The 18,943-nt window shown below is 35.4% G+C and overlaps 1 protein-coding gene and 1 pseudogene across 2 annotated transcripts in view; both read left to right on the top strand.

Annotated features, from left to right (window-relative positions):
* Window positions 1-11,895, top strand: part of LOC306844368 (protein eva-1 homolog C-like) — a 45,150-nt gene extending 33,255 nt beyond the window's left edge. Inside the window, exons 7-9 of the mRNA XM_079376452.1 lie at window positions 7,474-7,614; window positions 9,171-9,320; window positions 10,299-11,895. Of these exons, the coding sequence (XP_079232578.1) occupies window positions 7,474-7,614; window positions 9,171-9,320; window positions 10,299-10,675 (668 nt within the window). The 3' untranslated portion in view covers window positions 10,676-11,895. The remainder of the gene's footprint in view (window positions 1-7,473; window positions 7,615-9,170; window positions 9,321-10,298) is intronic.
* A 2,213-nt stretch (window positions 11,896-14,108) lies between these two features.
* Window positions 14,109-18,807, top strand: LOC306843529 (EF-hand domain-containing protein 1-like; annotated as a pseudogene). Its single transcript has 6 exons — window positions 14,109-14,291; window positions 14,365-14,499; window positions 14,580-14,770; window positions 16,489-16,709; window positions 18,395-18,596; window positions 18,677-18,807. The product of its transcript is annotated as an EF-hand domain-containing protein 1-like (transcript).
* The last annotated feature ends 136 nt before the right edge of the window (window positions 18,808-18,943 follow it).

Here is an 18,943-nt window from a genome sequence, read left to right as displayed (position 1 = left end):
ATGAGTCCGACTCTCTAACCATTAGGCCACGACTTCCACTTAATGAAAATCTGAACATTAAATTTAATTTAATGTTACACGAAATCTGATCTGTGATGTGCGGCTGTTGTTCATTCAGTGCGCTGCATTGATCAGCCACTTTCACTTTTTTGGGGGACGGTGCTGCGGTGGGAAAGTGACCAGTGTTGCAGCTTAACACCGGGTATCACCGCCAACACCGTCTATCACAGCAAGCCTAAAAAGTACAACAATAATAAAACAAGACGAGGCATGGCATAGGCTACACCAGAACGTTTAGCAAAAACTTAGGAATCAAATGAATAAAGAACATTTAAAGAAAGCCTCCATAGCGTAACAAAAGATAAACAGCAAAGACAAAACAAACATGTTCACCTTCTCTATACATCGTTTCCTCAGTATTCGCGTAATTGTTTTCCGTTCGTGCTGACGCGGCAAGTATCAGCCAGGCTCTGCTCCCAAAGAGAAATCTTACTCCTACTGTGCTGCTCTGCAGCGCACACTTTATGCATGGAGCAGAGCATACGTTTTGGAGCAGTGCAAATTTTTAACTCCCACATAACTATCGTCATCGGTATCGGCCGATATCATTCTGATCAATCGGCTATCGGTATCGGCAGAGAAATTCAGTATCGGTGCATCTCTAATATAAGGAAAATTATTTTATTTGAGTTCATTGGTAAGGCAAATTTCTAATTTCTGTTATTTAAAAATTAAAAATGTAAACTTCTTTTAATTCAGTTAGTTGCCAAGACAATATTTCTAACATCTGTGATTTAAAATATAAATATAAAAAACAAACTTATTTTATATTAGTTGTATTTCTAAATTTAATTGTTTAAGCTGAAGTACAATAATTAACACTAAAACTGAAAAAAATAGACCAGTTAAAAAAAAAATTATAAAACACAAAATTTTAACAAATTCAAAATATGAACAAAAAATGTAAAAGCATATTAATGAAACTAAGATGTAAAACCAGCCACTCAGTATGACGCTCTTGTGATTTTTATTTTTTTTATTTTATATTTTTTCTTTGAGTGTAGTATGCATCATTTGAGGCCTTTTGAGGCTGAAACTGCAAAAAAAAAAAAGAAGAAGCAGAGTAACACAGGAACGGGTAGCTCTGAGTCGCCCACAGGAAGTTTTCTGGCGTGATTCTTTCAGGCTTTTGTCCAGAATCTTGTGTGATTTGCTGCAGTTAATGTGTGACTGTAGTTTGAGCGTATGTAGATCTGCTGTCCTGCCGTGATCTTCACATGCTGTTCTCTGGCTCTTTCTGTGTGGGACAGGCCCGTGTGTTTGGGGAAGCGTGGGTCTGTCCGCCATGTCAGCATAAACACAGAGCACAAAGTGTGTGCGCGCCTGGCTTTGAGTTCAGTAACAATGCTGTACCGTGACTGTGTGTTTGTCCAGGTGGATCTACACACAGAAAATACTATACATCTCTTTCTCTCTTACTTTCTCTTTCTCTCTCGCTCTGTTTCTACATGGTGTTTAGAAAAACATTCTTTGGATGTTTTACTGTTCTGTCATTTATGAATGTGTGTGTGTGTGTGTTTCTGGCACGTTTGGTCCTGTGCACTTTTAGAAACTCCTTTAAAGGACACTATTAGGCCTAGTTTATTGAATTTGTGTACTAACCATGTCCAGCAGTGTTTATATGTGCGTCTCAGGAGAATTCTGCCATTTTTCTCTTGATCCATCAAATGTCATTTTTGTTTATTTCAATGTCACAAAATGTTTATACCATTTTGCGGTGGAAATTACATTTTACAAATTTTTTGAATATAATGGCAACTCTTTTATCTAGCTAAATTTATGAAACATAAATGCACACAATTAATTATTTTAACACATTTTTGACTAAATTACAGCTTCAGTGGGAATACACACAATAAAATATTATAGAATTTTTTATAAAATATAAATGAATTATAACAAATATATAATTATTATAAAAAGTATACAATTATTATAAATATAATGTAAATTATTGCAGATAATCTTAATAATGTAAAAAATCTAATATAATTTATTAGTATAAAATGTAGACCTTATATTTTTCTTCTCAACATCACGTCAAATCTCAAACTTCTCAATGAAATTAAATGGTTCATGTTCATTTTACTCATTGTTTAGATTTTTAGAGCTTTAACAAGGTAATAAATATTTTTATGGCTTTCCATATTTTACATAGGATCTGGGACGAGATTAAAATTATCTTAAAATTTTACAAATATAAACGAGTAAAAGGATCAAACTTTAATTTTAATGAAAAGCTTGAGATGAAATATGAAATATGTAATGATTATATATATATACAGAAGACGTAAAATAGCATGTAATATGAGAAACGTGATGATTTTACATGTAAAAGACATGAAAAATATAAAGAAATATGAGATGTGATGATTTTATTTGTAAAAGATTAAAAAAATGAAATTTGAGAAATGGGAAGATTTACATAATAATACATTTTATATGTAAAAGTCATGAAAAATGGCATGAAATATGAGATATGTGATGATCTAATACATAATAGTCATGAAAAATAGCATGAAATTTGAGAAATGGGACTTTTTTTTTTTTTTTTTTTTTTTTTTTTTACATAAAAGTCATGAAAATAGGATGATATACAGTTTGAGATGTAAGAAAAATAGCACAAATATATTGATAAAGGCCAGACTTTCCAGGACAGTTTTTATCTAATGTTTATCTAATGTTAAGAACCCTACAAGTGCCTGAAGAAACTTGAAGTGTATTTGTACATATGTGTTTATTTAGGGATGAGATTGGTGCATGTCTTTGTTGAGCTTTGACTTCAGTGTTGCAACATTCACATCCTGATGTCCTTCCTGTCTTCATGTGTTGAATCCTTTAGTGTGCTTGACTGCAGTCTGTGGTTTGTGTTCAGTCAGATGTACATGCATGTGCTTGCATGCGCTCAAACAGTGTTTTCCACATCTGTTTCATACGCAATAGAGAAGCAGTTCTGCGACAGGGATCAGGCTGGAATTCAGGAAATTCCCAGAATGCATTCCTGCCAGACGGAGTGCGCATTCTAAAAAATGCTGGGTTAAATACAACCCAGTGCTGGGTAAATATTGGACAGAACACATGCTGGGTTGTTTTCAACAAACAGTTGGGTTAAACGTTTAACCCAACCTTCTGGGCAGTAACCCAACTGCTGGGTCCCCAATCGCTGGGATTGCCCATATTTTACCCCAGGGTATTTTTTAGAGTGCGGGTAAAGCTGTGGGTCAGTACATTGAAACGTGAGTCTGAATGTGTCGTGTTAGTGCCTGATTATTTTAAAGGCTCATAAAACCTGCTGCATGCTTTTACCCTTTTCCAGTGAGGCATCGTGGGAAATGGGTTTCTCTCAAATAATGACTTTTGTGTTGTTCATTAACTGTAGGAAGACACATTTACATATGCAACAAACACTGGCCGCCGTCAATCATACAGTATATGACTTTCATCTTGACTTTTCATCTAGACTGGTCTTTCCATTGCATCTGAGAGACAGAGAAAGAGCCGACAGTGTTCATGTGAGGATCTAATATTAGCTCTGTAATGATAACAGCGGTCTCTCTTTTCTTCTTTATATCTATACACATGGCACACACCACACAAAAGTTTTGCCTGCTCCATAAACACGGAGTAAATTTCTGTAGAAGTTCACTTGAGATTATTGTGCATTTGGATCACACTCTAACATCAAGATTTGAGTTTCACAGATTATCAGTGAATGAATGTAATGTAAATGAATGAATAAAAATTCATGAATGAAATGTATTTATTCATAAAGTATTATAAGAAACATCTGTTTGTCCGTCCATCCGTCTATCTATGATCTATCTAATGTCTGTCTGTCTGTCTATCTATATATAATGCTTTGATGGTTAATATGAAAATAAATATTGTAATTTTGCCATTTTAATGTCTTTTTAACTTTAAGCCTTGCTTTTTAACAGAAAGTGATTAAACTCCTTATAAAAGCCTTTTCACCACATTTGTTTTAGGCAAACTTTGTGTAAGACTAATTATTACTGATAAATTAACGTCTACATGAAAATATGGAAAACCTGGCAAGCCTGTAATTGTATTTTTGCGATGCCAACTTCAGAAATGCTTCAGCTTTGAGGAGCGGATCAGGAATGTGTCTGTCCTGCAGAGGGAGTTTGATAGTGTACAAGAGAATAAACATCACAAAGCTGACTGAGACTAAACACTATTACACACAACCAACACAACACTGCCCGATAGCCCTCCTACAGCTGCTCTAATGAAAGACAGTGAGCCAAACTGTGTTTCTCTAAACACACACACACACACACACACACACACACACACTGGCCATCAAGTGTTGTTGGCTGTGTCTTTTAGTGGGATATGAGACGTTACACCATCATTCTCCCATCAGCACCTATTGTGGAAATGCCATTGTGGTTCTAAAGGTCAGCGTGTGTGTGTGCGTGTGTGTGTGTGTGTGTGTGTTTTCATGGACTCGCCAACCACACACACAAAAGCATGTGCTTTTCTCACTCACACATTCAAACTACAGTTGTGCAGTTGCCACAGTGTTTCAGGTGAAACAAGGAAAAACTGCTGAGACACACACACACACGACTCACTTCTCCATGAACTTTTACTATTTGTACTTTGTTTGCACACTGATATTGATTCTCAATAGCACTTTCTGTGGTTTAGAGGATTGTGTGTTTCAGGGTGTGTGTGTGTGTGTGTGTGTGGTTTGGCTGGTGTTCTGTTCATCGATGTCTTGAATTAGAATCACACACACAGACAGATTGCTGTTGATATTACTAGGTCTTTATTTGAGCAGCAGGGACTCCAGCTGTCCCAGAATGCCACACTTCAGTGAGTTAAGTGTGTCTGTTTCCTGCACGGATCACCATACGGCACATAATAGAGCTGTACTACGCCAGAGAAAACACAGACACACACATTTTGAGGTCTGGAATGGTTTAGTTTGACTCTGATGACAGGAATATTTCTCTGTTGATTCTTGTGCTGTTCTCTGTTCTTTGTGTTTAAACACAAAGGTCTTTTCTGTGCAACTATTGTCTCTGAACAGAATTGCAAAAATAGTGACTGTTTTCACACAGGTTTCCTTAACACTCACTTGTCTTCCATTGGTTGTAAAAACAGATATCCCCGCCTCCAAACTCACACCATTGGTTGTTTTGTTGTGCTGGTTATGATGCTCAAACAGATTTTGTTAGCTCTGATAGATCAGCTGTTGCTCTTTCAAAGCTCACAAGACTTTTTATAGGAGCTGTTCACATAGTATGCCTTTGTGTCTAAAAATGTGAGACGCAGCGCTCAGGAATGGTTTTTAAAAAAGGCACATTGCAGAATGCTTCGTCCATCACACACATTTGCCATCAAATAAAATAGTTGCCATGCCAACTTGCTACTGTAAACAAAACCTTGCAATGCTTGCCCACCTCCAGAGTCTTCAGATTGGTCCGCTGTTTTGGATCTGACATTGAGCGGCGCTGCATGTAAAAGTTTCAATTCTTTTAACGTGACACGGCATCTTAAAACCCGTGGCACTCGTGTGAGACACTGCAACAGTCATACTCCTCTAGCATGTTTACATGGAAGTTTCTCTTTGCACATGTACAGTATTTATGTGAAGCATTCGTATAGTTTGTATTTTTCATCTTTTATTTTTTTTAGTTTGTATAGGGTAAATACTTATATATAGTATACTTCTAGTTAAATCTGTTAGTTGTGTATAGGTTTATAGTGTTTTTTACTTCATTGTTGTATGTCTGTATTTATGTAGCACCGTGGTCCTGCGAGACACGACATTTCCTTCCACTGTATGTCCCCACATGTAGCAGAATGACAATAAAGCTCAACTTGACTTGACTTGAATAACAATGGAAAAGTAGTGCATTGGAATGGAAAATAACGTGTTCAGTTATCAGCCCCCTAGAGATCTCAGTTAGGCATCTACTTTGCCTCACATTTGTCTAACATAAAAATGCACACAAATGAGTCAATAGTTCACATAGAGCTACAAAATAAATGAAAAACTATATTTAATCTTGAGAGAATTTGATGAGAAATGAGATCCTGAGATCTGTAACTTTGATCGCTGACTTTGATGTCTTGGCAAATCTAAGCACATTTTCTTCTGAAACTCTTGACTCATATTTCAGGATTTGCGATTCATTTTCCTTTAAATGGGTTATTTTCTTTTTTAAATTCTCTGTCAGTTTTTGATGATTTTGTACAAAATTGATAATGAATGGTTGAAAATAAACACACACACAAAAATAGACACACAGCTACACACACACATACATATAAATATACATAAGCTCACATGTGCCTCCAATTACCCCCAATCAGTGGGCTGTAATTGCTCCAGGGGCTTTACAATCTCACACACACACAGTCTTTAACTTGACCTCCCTCAGAGTAACTCTGTGTGTGTGTAACCCAGTCGTCAGTAACTGGCACTGGTGAATGTTTCAGCTTTCATGAGTAGATGTGTGTGTGTGTGTGTGTGTGTGTGTGTGTGTGTGTCCTCAGGCTGTTTCCAGACTCTCTAGAGTTTAACTGAAATCTGTTTCGCTAAATTTGGTGCCATGTTTATTCAGAGAGAGTTTAAAACAAATGCTGTGTGTTACTGAAACTATATATATATATATATATATATATATATATATATATATATATATATATATATATATATATATATATATATATATATGTATGTGTGTGTGTGTCTATCTGTCTGTCTATAATATGCAGCCTTGGTGAGCGTGTACTGTACAGTTTTATATTTTTATTATTTTATTTGACCACTTTTATTATTTATTTTATGATTTATTCAGTATTAGGAGGGATATTTTTATGTATTAAACTCCTTCTAGGGCGATATGCACTAAAATTGTCCTGTTTATAGATTCACTCCTAACAAGAAGTTATCAAATGAGTTTTATTTTGTCAGGTTTGGCAGTACATCTGACACGGTCCATAAGGACTAATTGATTATTGTCTTATGAAAGTAAAACATCACAAAACTCACTCTGAGGACATGTGCCAAATATAATCAAATACCAATGATAAAATCACAGTAACTTAAACAAATCCTTAAAACTATACAACTGCGATTTGGAGAAGTTAACGTTTAATAGCCTCCACAGTATCTAAGGGATCTTATCTTTCAAATCTGGCCATTTGTGGTCATTTTCTCCTTTCTTCCAATTTGCTTGGATCCTGATCATTGCCACTATGTTTTCCTTTTGTTTCACTGTTTATAGAGCACAAAGACAGTCTTGTTTTCTGTGTATATGTTGGACGACTCGTGATCATCTCTAACGCATTGTAAGCGTGTGTGAGGGAGTAGAAAGGTAATTCAAGTAGAAGTATAATTTTTGGTGAATTACTGAATTATGCGTCTCTTTTCAGTCCCAAAGAAACTCGTGCAGGAGTCGGTTTCCAGGCATCCATCATTCCCCTCACTCCCATCTGCGCCTCATGATCCCAACGTGGTGGGAGACAGCGCTCCTCCTGACGGGACCCCGTCGCTGACCTCGGGCTCTGCACCAGGTAAGAAACTGAGCACCCAAACACAACCACAGCAGATATTCTGACTGTTTCCCCGTCCAGATAATTGTTTTTATCAGGGCAATGATGGGAAACACTGATCTGAAGTCATGGATTTGAAACCACTCTCTGTGCTGATAGTTGCTGTAGCTACAGTCATGTTTTGACTATATAACAGAATCTGACTGAAAAACACCCATAATTCGTTTCCTGTGAGCAGAGATGGTACAAACAGATATGTTTAAGAAGCTTTTAATTTGAGCTCTGTTTAGATTACCCTTTGTTTCTTTCCTGAACATAAATTAGGCCAAACAGTCTATTAATATATTAATAGTTCACACACACAAAATGATAAATTAGTACATTTTTAATGAACCTTTCATGCAGTGCCATTCATTTGGAAGCTGGTTTCCATCTATAGAATAAATAATAGGTTATAACAACTTTATTTTACAATTCAGATTTTTTTTTTCTCTCACAATTCTGAGAAAAACAGTTCAAATTGTGAGAAAAAAAGTTGCCATTACCTTTACATTTTTTTTATTCTGTAGTGGACAAAAAAATGGAATTTGCTAGATTTAATTTAGAATGCCTTTTTTTTTTTTTTTTTTTACAGAATTTTAACATTTTTCTTAGAATTATTTATATCTCTCAATTCAACATTATTCCATGGCAGAAACAGGTTTCCATATTCATGTGGAATAAAACGTGATGTAAAATGAGAAATTGTACTTAAGTTAAAGTACAGATACTACGTAAACATTTTTACTCCATTAAAAATACCTAGCCAAAAAAAAAGTTAAAGTATAAGAAAAACTTCACATTTAATTATAATTATTTATTTTATTGAAATTATAATTGTAATTGACTTAAATTGAAAACAAGAGTATATATTTTAATATTTTTGATGCAGAAACTTAAACAAAAAAATAAAACACACAGAAAAATATTGTTCTATGTAAGAATCTGGGACACAGCAGATATACTGAAACCAGTCTCCTGGAACATGTTACCAGAATACTTTCAGCTATAATTATCTGCAGATCATTTTACAGTCGTCAAGCTCCAAAAATGATAGGAAAAGTACCATAAAAGTACCATATGAAATCATAAGATGGATGCATATACACTGAAATATGGTACAATGTCAGTGAGATCAGTCACAAGAATGACATTTGATGTCTTTGATACTTAAAGATATATAGTAGTGTAGTGAATGAATTGCATGCATTTTTATTATTTTTGGAGCTAGACAGCACCATACCCATTCACAATTATTGTATATTGCATACTTTTGTTTTAAAGTAGAAAAAATTGATATTGGTCATGCCACAACATGACGATGTCAGTTCCTTTTTGAGTGAACTTTTCCTTTGACACCACATACACACTCAACATGAGGACCTGTTGATGAATTATTGATGTGAATCCAATTTATTCTTTTGTTTATTGCCAGACATGGAAGCTTGGGGCAAAATAAATACTTTTTGCTTTATAAAGATCTCATGATGAAGGTTGGTTCAAATGAGGGCATGACAATTGTTTGCGTTTAATCGCAGGGAGTTCGACCCGAGGACGGAGTTCTGGTCCGTATTCAGAAGAGACGGAGCTGTCTGGAGAAAGCGATCCGAACCCAACTATCTCCACCGTAATCAGACCAGACATGGCCCTCATCAGCAGCATGCTGGCGGCCTACACCTACATCACAGGTAACACCACAACATCTGCAACCCACAGCTGTTCAGATTTGACTACACTAATATCCTGAAAAATTATTACATTTTAAAATAGCTGTTTTTGAATATATTGTAAAATGTAATTTATTCTGTGATCAAAGCTGTATTTTCAGCATCATTCCTCCAGACTTCAGTGTCACATGATCCTTCAGAAATCATTATAATACACTGATTTGCTGCTCAAGAAACATTTCTGATTATTATCAGTGTTGAAAACAGTTGTGCTGCTTCATATTTTTGTGGAAACAGTGATACATTTTATTTTTCAGGATTCTTTGATGAATAGAGAGTTCAAAAGAACAGCATTTACTTGAAACTTTTGTAATATTATAAATCTCTTTTCTGTCCCTGTTGATCAATTTAATACATCCTTGCTGAAAATAAAAATATATTTCTTACGAAAAAGATCTTTTGAACAGTAGCGTATTTCTGAATGATGTTGGCATATCTTTCTCATTATGTTCAACAAGATATTGAATAGGATAACTATATGGTTGGACTTTATCCATCAGGAATTAATTTAATCATAAAAAGTGGGAGTTCATACAAACAAAAGGAGCCAGACCTGAACACAAGTTTGCTAAAACAGTGCCTGGAATAGCTTCAATTGCCTGATGTCAAATTGGAGTCAAAACAATTGACCAAATATCACAATATTGCAAAAAAAAAAACCTTAAACATTAATAGTTCTCACACATTTCCAAACAAACAAAAAAAAAGTATGTTTTTCTGTATTTAATCTGTTTTTTCACAAAATATGAATTTTATAAAATATTATTGAATATTAATGTTTTATATAGTATTTTAAATATCTTTTTTTAATGCATTTCTTCAAATAAAAGTGTCTGCCAAAGATATTACAGTATCTTCTGTGAGATACTGTAATATCAATTTTAAGAAAGTAAATGGTCACTTTGATTTCATGTTGTCTGTTTTGTGTCTCCATCCCAGAGCACCCGGAGCGCTGTGCGTTGTATTTCATGTGCGGCGTCTGTGCCGGTCTGTTCCTCACGCTCTTCGCACTGGTGGTTCAGATTTCCTGCCGTACGGACTGTAAACCTCGCCACACCATTGCTAAGAAGCGTCCGAGACCCGCTGACTCCGACAGCGACTCTAATGACTCTGATTCAGACTGGGACTCGAGCTCGGACCTCTCGGCCCGACGGCACCGGCGCTTCGAGTGCACGCTCAACACAAACGTCTTCACGTCAGCGGAGGAGCTGGAGCGAGCGCAGCGGCTAGAGGAGAGAGAGCGGATCATACGGGAAATCTGGATGAACGGACAGCCGGATGTCCCAGGAACCTGCAGCCTGAATCGCTACTACTAAAGCACCACCTCCGAGTGGACACATCCAGACGGGAAGCTACTAACAGGACGCTAGAGCGGCTGGAGTCATCGCATAGTGTGGCATTAAATGGTGTATTTGCAGTGGAAATAAGCTCTTCATTGAGGCGCGGTTTATCCATGAGCTTCAACAAGCGGAGGCGAAAGTTGGATTTAGGAATATTCCTGCTTGATGTCTTGAAGTTGGACATTTTCTGCAGCGTGCAGCTGAAGCTAAGGCTCATGGGAGAGAACAAGTTGAAAGCTGGCTCTAGGAGTCTATAGGCAGCTCTGAGAGGTGTGATAAGCTCTAAGCACTGTGATTGGTCCTTCACTCCACCTGTCAAAACAGTGAGGACCGCCTTCTGTAGGGAGAGACCTGAGCAAATGAAGTGCCTTCCGGTTTGATCTGACAAATACACATTTACAGTACAGTAGGACTAAAACATATTTGGACACTTATAAATATCTGAATGTCATTGCATTAGGAAACAAATATAACAAGCCAAGCTGCAACTGCAACAAAATGATGCTGGAGGTTTTCCTTAATGATCTTTAATCTCATCCACAATGCCACATTGAATTTTTTGGTAACACTTTACAACGAGGCTCCATTTGTTAACTACATTAGTTAACATGAACTAACAATAAACAATACTTTTAAAGCATTTTAAACGTTCTATGTTTGTATTTAATGGACCTGAGCAATAAATAATAATAAAAAATAAATAAATGCAGTTCTAAATCAATGATCTAATCTTGTAATTCCCTTTTCTCAGAATTCTTTACATTTTGCAATTTTCCCCCCTCCACCACAGAATAAAATCTAAAAAATAATTGTGACTTTTTAGCTCACACTTCTGAGGTAGAATTGTGAGATATAAACAGAATTGTGAGAAAAAAAATCTTATTTGAAAGATGTAAACTCAAAATTCAGACTTTTTTCCTCACAATTTAATATCTTGCAGTTGTCGATGAAAAATGAGAAAAGCAAATGCAACTTTTTTTTTATCAGTTCTAACTTTTTTCCCTCAGAATTGGGAGTTTATGTCTTTAATATTCTGACTTTAAATCTCAATCTGATTAAAAAGAAAATTCTTTAGACTTGTGAGAAAAAGTCTGAATTGTGAGATAAAAAGTGGTAATTACCTTTTTTATTTTTTATACCATGCTGGAAACAAGCTTACATAAACATAAATAAACAGTCTTTTTATTAATTAATGTAAAAAAAAAAATGTATGCAACAAATGTATTGCACATTTTTAGTTAGTTAATTGGACCCAGTTGTAAAGTGTTATCTTTATTTCATTTTTAACACAAAATCATTTAATTTATCACACGTTTAAACCAGACTTCTTTTGATGATTTGCTGAAAGTCTTCTTGTGCTGTGCTTTCTTTAAAAATTAATGCAACTTGGTTTGATATTTTATAATCTATTGCAATGACATTTGTGCATTTTTAAGGGTGACTTAAGCATCCAAATATTTTGGGATATTTTATATAGATATATATAGACATGCTATAAAATCATCTCAGCCTTTATGAAATCTATTTTGATATTTAAATAGCTTTTGATACCACTATTTGTTTGGATAAAATATTTTTTATACTGTGGCAAAGCTTGCCTGATTGCTCAGGGATGCAATCAAAGTGTTCTGTGTATAATCTTATATTCTTTAAGGGGATGAGAGACACATGGGATTCAAATGTTCCTGCATAGATGCAACCGTGACCTCAAAGAGGTTCTTATAGGATGATGATGCACATCTGCGCCGTGCCTTAAACACAAGACACATCTGCCAACACAGCTAATCACTCAGTGTCTTTATGCAGCGCTTTCTGATTGTTACAACTGTGGTTAGTGTGTTTCTGTTACATGATAATGAGGGCTCAGAATTAATGTTAATGATACAAAACCATAAATAACATACTTTCCATTCTTAAAAATAAAGGATTTCAATGGTGCTGCATATATTCAGCAAAGAGCTTAGAACTATTTATGGCTATATAAGGTTCCTGAGTTGGCTATATAAATATATATATATTTTTAATTAGATGTTTAGGTTCTTCAGATCTGTGTTTTGGAAAAAATCTCCTTTACTCAAATTTTATTGCATTGTGAGTTTTAAATGTTTGAGTAAAGTAGCCATCATGTTATTTAATATGCCTAAAGATTTAATATTATATCAAAAGTAATTTTAGCAATTTAAGCATTAAAAAAGAACAACTTTAATGGAATATACAGTGCCCTCCAAAAGTATTGGAACGGTGTGTCATCATCGAATGCAAGATTCAGAATGCAGAAGTAATGGATATAACTGATACGACACATTCCCTGCTTTTAATATCTGAAGAATTAATGCAACAGGACACAGCTGATCACTGAAAGACCTGTGAGGAAACTGCTCCAATACTTATGCTCACATCAGATAGAGGGATGAACTCTAAAAGTGCTGAACTTCTTAGCTGGTAAAACATGTATGTGTTGAAACGGTTAATAATAAAACGTGACATTCTGTAGTTTTGTCTCATATTCATCTTTTAGTCATATTTGTAAATATCTTGACTCCACAGCCAACCGAGCAATTTTGTCTTTACTGTTCCAATACTTTTGGAGGGCACTGTGTGTGTATATATATATATATATATATATATATATATATATATATATATATATATATATATATATATGCCAAACAAAAACAAAGTATTACTATTGCGGGAAGTATTAAACCTGTACCTGAAGCCTTTATTTTTAAGAGCCCATTCCCACGTAGCGATAATTTAATATGTAATAATTAAGTAGTTTTTTTTCTCAAAGCAAGCCAAACCATGAAGTGACTGGACATTTGTATGCGTCTGAATGTTTGTTTGTGAAACAGCAGGATGTTTGTGTTGTAAGCGCTCTCAAACTTGTTTTATCTTCCAGTAATATTTCAGCATGGTTTTATAAGAGTATCAGCTCGTGTTCAGAGGTTTTGTTTTGGTTGTTATGGAACATTAAATAAACTGCATTGAATAAACTCAACGTGTAGCGCCGCCTGTTGGTGAATTGATCCACGAGACGCATGAAAGGAATTGTTTACATCACCATGACAACAGCCAGTGTTTGTGGTCTCCATGGAGACCGCTATAAATAAACCTCCTCAGGGAAGCGCAGCAGTCCCATGAGAGAACAACGTAATTTATTTTATTGATTTAAACCTTTCAATTATTTTAATCTAGATTATGGTAATAAGACATAATGTCTATAAATACAAAACAGGCATCCTTTCCTGCCAGGAAACTCATTTCGGGATTTAACGGTGAGAAACATTAAACTGTAGGCCCCGTTCATCTTCGTTTTGAATGTAGTTGTTTTTCCACATGCTTTTTGTAACATGAAAATCTGGATTATTAACTTTTCAGAAATGTTTTTAAGGCAAATTTTAACAGCATGTGTGTGACCGAGCCACCGGTGTAAAACTCTGGAATTCCTCAGGGAAAGCTGATCAAACGTCAGCGGCTGACCAAAAACCAGCAAGGAGGTCTGTACCACTGGAAAGACCTCAACATCGGGATGGACATGAGTTTGTTTGGAACGGTCTACAGGATAACACACTGCGATGCCTTCACACAGGTACACACACTGACTCTACTGGACTGCTGCTTCTAAGGGGTTTGGTTTAACTGAGTGTGTGTGTACTAGTCAGGGAATAGTGTTAAACGAGTCAGAGTCCATTCCCAGTGATCCGTACACCATCCGCCACGTACAAGCACAACAAACCCACATCATACCCTACGACCACAACCATCAGCTGGAGCGCTTCCTCGCCCTGGATCGACAGGTACACACATACACACACCTGTATGTTTACACACAAATGAATACATTCTTTCTCACTCATCATTTCTCTGCTGTCTCCAGGTGCTGCGTTTCTATGCGCTCTGGGATGACACAGACTCTCTACGGGGAGAAGCGGCCCGTAACGCTGCATTACTATCTGGTGGATGATTCTGTTGACATCTGCGAACATCACGAGGCCAACAGCGGCCGGGACGCGTTCCCAGTGCTGCTCAGCAGACAGAAGATTCCCAAACGCATCAAATCAACCTGCAGTGAGACCATAAACACAGATTTCAACAGAGGAAAAAAACTGCTTCAATTGTGTTGCTTTTTGTGTTTATAGAAGCTTGGATAAACTAAATCAGAGGATCCCAAACTTTTTTGTTAGCCTTATGCATAAAATATTTACTTCGTATTAATAATTCATATTTCAATAATCTGACAGCCCATTAGCATAGTTCTCTGATTTGTTTAATGTTCAAATGACATGCAGGTAAACAGATGCATTTTTATATACACTACCACCTCAAAAGTTTTTGAACACTAAGATTTTTAATGTTTTTTTAAAGAATTCTCTTCTGCTCACCAAGCCTGCATTTATTTGATCCAAAGTACAGCAAAACAGTAACATTTTGAAGTATTTTTACTTTCTATTTGAATATTTCATTTCTATTTGAATATATTTTAAAATCATTAGCATCATTACTCCAGTCACATAATCCTTCAGAAATCTTTCTAATATTCTGATTTGCTGCTCAAAAAAATATTATTTTCATTATTATGTTAAAAACAGCCGAGTAGATTTTTTCAGGATTCTTTGATGAATAGAAAGAATTGATCTGAAATAGAAATCTTTTGTAACATTATAAAATAATGTAAATAATAATATATGTCTTTATCGCCACTTTTGATCAATTTAAAACATCCTTGCTAAATAAGAGTATTCATTTCTATAATCCAAAAATATATATATATAATATATAAAATATACTGACTCCAAGCTTTTGAATGGTATAGATGTATAAATGCTGATCTTTGGATCTTTCTATTCATCAGAGAATCCTGATAAAATGTACTCAACTGTTTTAAATATTGAAAATAGCAATAATAAATGTTTCTTGAGCAGAAAATCAGTATATTAGAATGATTTCTGAAGGATCATGTGACTCTGAAGACTGGAGGAATGATGCTGAAAATTCAGCTTTGCATCACAGAAATAAATGACATTTTACAATATATTCAATAGAAAGCCGTTATTTTAAATAGTAAAAAATTCACAATATCACTGCTTTTGCTGAATTTTGGATCAAGTATATGCAGGCTTGGTGAGCAGAAGACAATTCTTTAAAAAAAATGTTAAAACTGTTCAAAAACTTTTGAGTGGTAGTGTATAATATGTTTTCAGTAAATGTATTATTTTGACATTTTTATTTTTAAATTATTTATATACAGGGCTGCACAACCTGACCAGAAATATATTTCAATTTTTTTTCAAATATTTGATCAAATAATATTATTTTACACTGTTAGTTAGCAATATTTATGACTTGAATTCAACAGACTATATTTATTTAATTAAATTTCAGCCTTTGTTTAGATAATGGCACTAAGCTATATCGCAAATTTTATTTTGACTCGTTTTGCAGCCATAAATAAATAAATATATAAAAATAAAAATGAATGAAATAATATAAAATAGAGTTAAAAATAATGGAACAGTATTTATTTTTAGTTTACTTAATGTGTTTTTCTTTTGCATTTTATCTGATGTTATTTAAAAAAAAAAAAAAAGCTAAATAAAATATTTTAAAAATACATAAAGGAACAAAATAATAAATAAAGGAGGAAAAAGTCATACAAAAATAAATTCAGGATTAATTGTATTTGTTGTAGCAAGTCATTTATTAATTTACCTATTAATACATAATCAAAGGACAATATCAGTATATTAACCCAGAAGCCTTAAACTTCTCTCTGTTTCTCGACTCAGAGCCGTTCCCCACCTGTGTTCTGGAAGTTTCTCCACAAGACGTGAAGGAGTATTTCTCTCCTGAAGACTTCAGGGTCGGTGAGGAGGTCACGCTGATGGAGAGGCGTTTCCTGCTGTATGACTGTGACGACTTCACCAGGAAATACTATGAACAGAATCACCCCGACATCTTGCTCAAACCACTTACAGTAGACACCAGAACACAGCAAGACATCAAGAGGGTCAGATACATACTGTTAACTGGGCTAATATCACATCTCATCTTAGTTCAAAATGAATGTTATGTATAGTTGAATGCAGATGGTACATTATTATAAGTGATCTATCTGCCACTTTCCACTTATGTTCTCTAGAGATGTTTTATGTTGTGACACTGACATCTAGCGCTGTGAATGAAGCATCACGCAAATGCCATTGTAGAAATGCACCATTCAGCTTTACAAGAGATGGAAATCTGTCTGAATTAAAACCATTTCATATTTTAGTTCATTTCTAGAAAAATTGCAAGCCTTCTAAAATAAATGTTACATTTTAATACATTTTTAATGTTAATAACAATTATTATTATTTTAATAATGTTTTTAGTTAATTTCTAGAAAATAACAAAATGTTCCAAATTTGACTAACAGGGCAATATTTACATAAAATAGGCCTAAGTGTTACATTTTAAATACATAAAATACATTAAATACCGCCCAAGAAAGACATTATCAAACTACTGGAGAACGACAACAAAGTCCTGCGTTACGTCGCACGGCTGGTGAGAATACAGCTCATTTGGATCATTTCTTTACTGAATATTGGGTCCTCACTGCAGAACACAAGATCCACGGGGTGTGGTTGGATCTAGATCAAATTCCTCCCACCTTACATATACCTAAACCTACCCGTCTCCACCCCATGATCCCTAAACCCACCCATGCCCACCCCTAAACCTACCATCTCCACCCCCTGGATGTGGATCCAACCCCGCCCCCTGGATCTTTGTTCCGCAGTGAGGGGCTACTGGAATATTGCGCTACAACAACGCAAGCAGGGAAACGGTGTGAGTGGTCTGGAATACTCTATTCTGATTGGTCAGTCGCCACACTGAAACCGCCAGCGGGCTAACAGGTCATTTAACCCTAACGGGTCAACCCTAATCCTAAAGACAACAGGCTCTGATTTTAGGCAAAGCGACCTCAGAGAACTAAGTATTTAAAGTTCGGCACGAAATTAAAGTTTATCTGTTTTAGGAGTTTAACCAAGACCAATTGTGACCCTGGAGTCTGGACCACAAAACTAGTCATAAGTAGCAGGAGTATATTTGTAGCAATAGCCAACGATACACTGTATGGGTCAAAATGATCGTTTTTTCTTTTATGCCAAAAATCATTAGAATATTAAGTAAAGATCATGTTCCTTGAAGATATTTTGTAAACTACAGTTTTGTATTTTGTAAATTTACTACATTTACTGTAACAATATACATTGCTAAGAACTTCATTTGAACTGCTTTAAAGGCGATTTTCTCAATATTTAGATTTTTTTGCCCCCTCAGATTCCAGATTTTCAAATAGCTGCATCTCAGCCAAATATAGTCCGATCCTATAACCATACATCAATGGAAAGATTATTTATTCAGCTTTCAGATGATTGAAATTGACCTTTATGACTGGTTTTGTGGTCCACGATTCAGTCGATGTGGTAAAATGTGAACTAATTTCTGGGGTTAATACATCATCCCTGCAGTGCTTTATTGTTTTGTACATTTTATTCAACTGTTTTTTTCTTTATTTAATATAAAAGTAAAAAAAAAAATGCTACATAATAGATAATGTTCGTGTATCATCCGGTTCTTTTCAAAATGTAGGTTTATTTTCCAATGTCTCTACATTAGTTCTTACAACAATCTCGTCTGCCACAGGATTCCCAGAATCCCCTGGATGAGGGTCGACGCTTCATTCTGGCAGATGACATGATCAGCATCTTTGAGAGATCAACACGTAATTCCGGCATCATCGGAGGAAAATTCCTAGAGAAGACTCGTGTCCCAAAACCAGGAAGCTCTGTGGAAAACCCCGAATACTACACACCTGCAGACTTCTCCATTGGAGCGACTGTGGAGGGTATTGACCAGTGACATCACATCCTGGGAATCATCGCACTCTTGTTTCTCTCACATGCTGTTCTGTTCTTTTCTCTGCAGTGTTCAGTCATCGGTTGGTCCTGATGGATGCCGACCGTTATGTGTTGAGGTACCTGGAGTCACTGTACAATCACATCCCTGAGACAGATGTTTGGTTTCAGTCAAACCTCAGACCAGGAGGAACAACATGAAGGTAAAAAATGTTTGTTTGGTTGTGGTCTATGCAACCTATAATCATACAAATAAAAGGTTCATTATTGGCTTTGATGGTTCCATGAAGATCCTTTAACATCCATGGAATCTCTCCATTTCACAAAAGGTTCTTTA

Source organism: Barbus barbus, assembly GCF_936440315.1.
Source record: "Barbus barbus genome assembly, chromosome: 24".
NCBI lineage: Eukaryota > Metazoa > Chordata > Actinopteri > Cypriniformes > Cyprinidae > Barbus > Barbus barbus.
The sequence above is the reverse complement of the archived record's forward strand: the minus strand, read 5'-3'. Positions and strand labels throughout refer to the sequence as shown.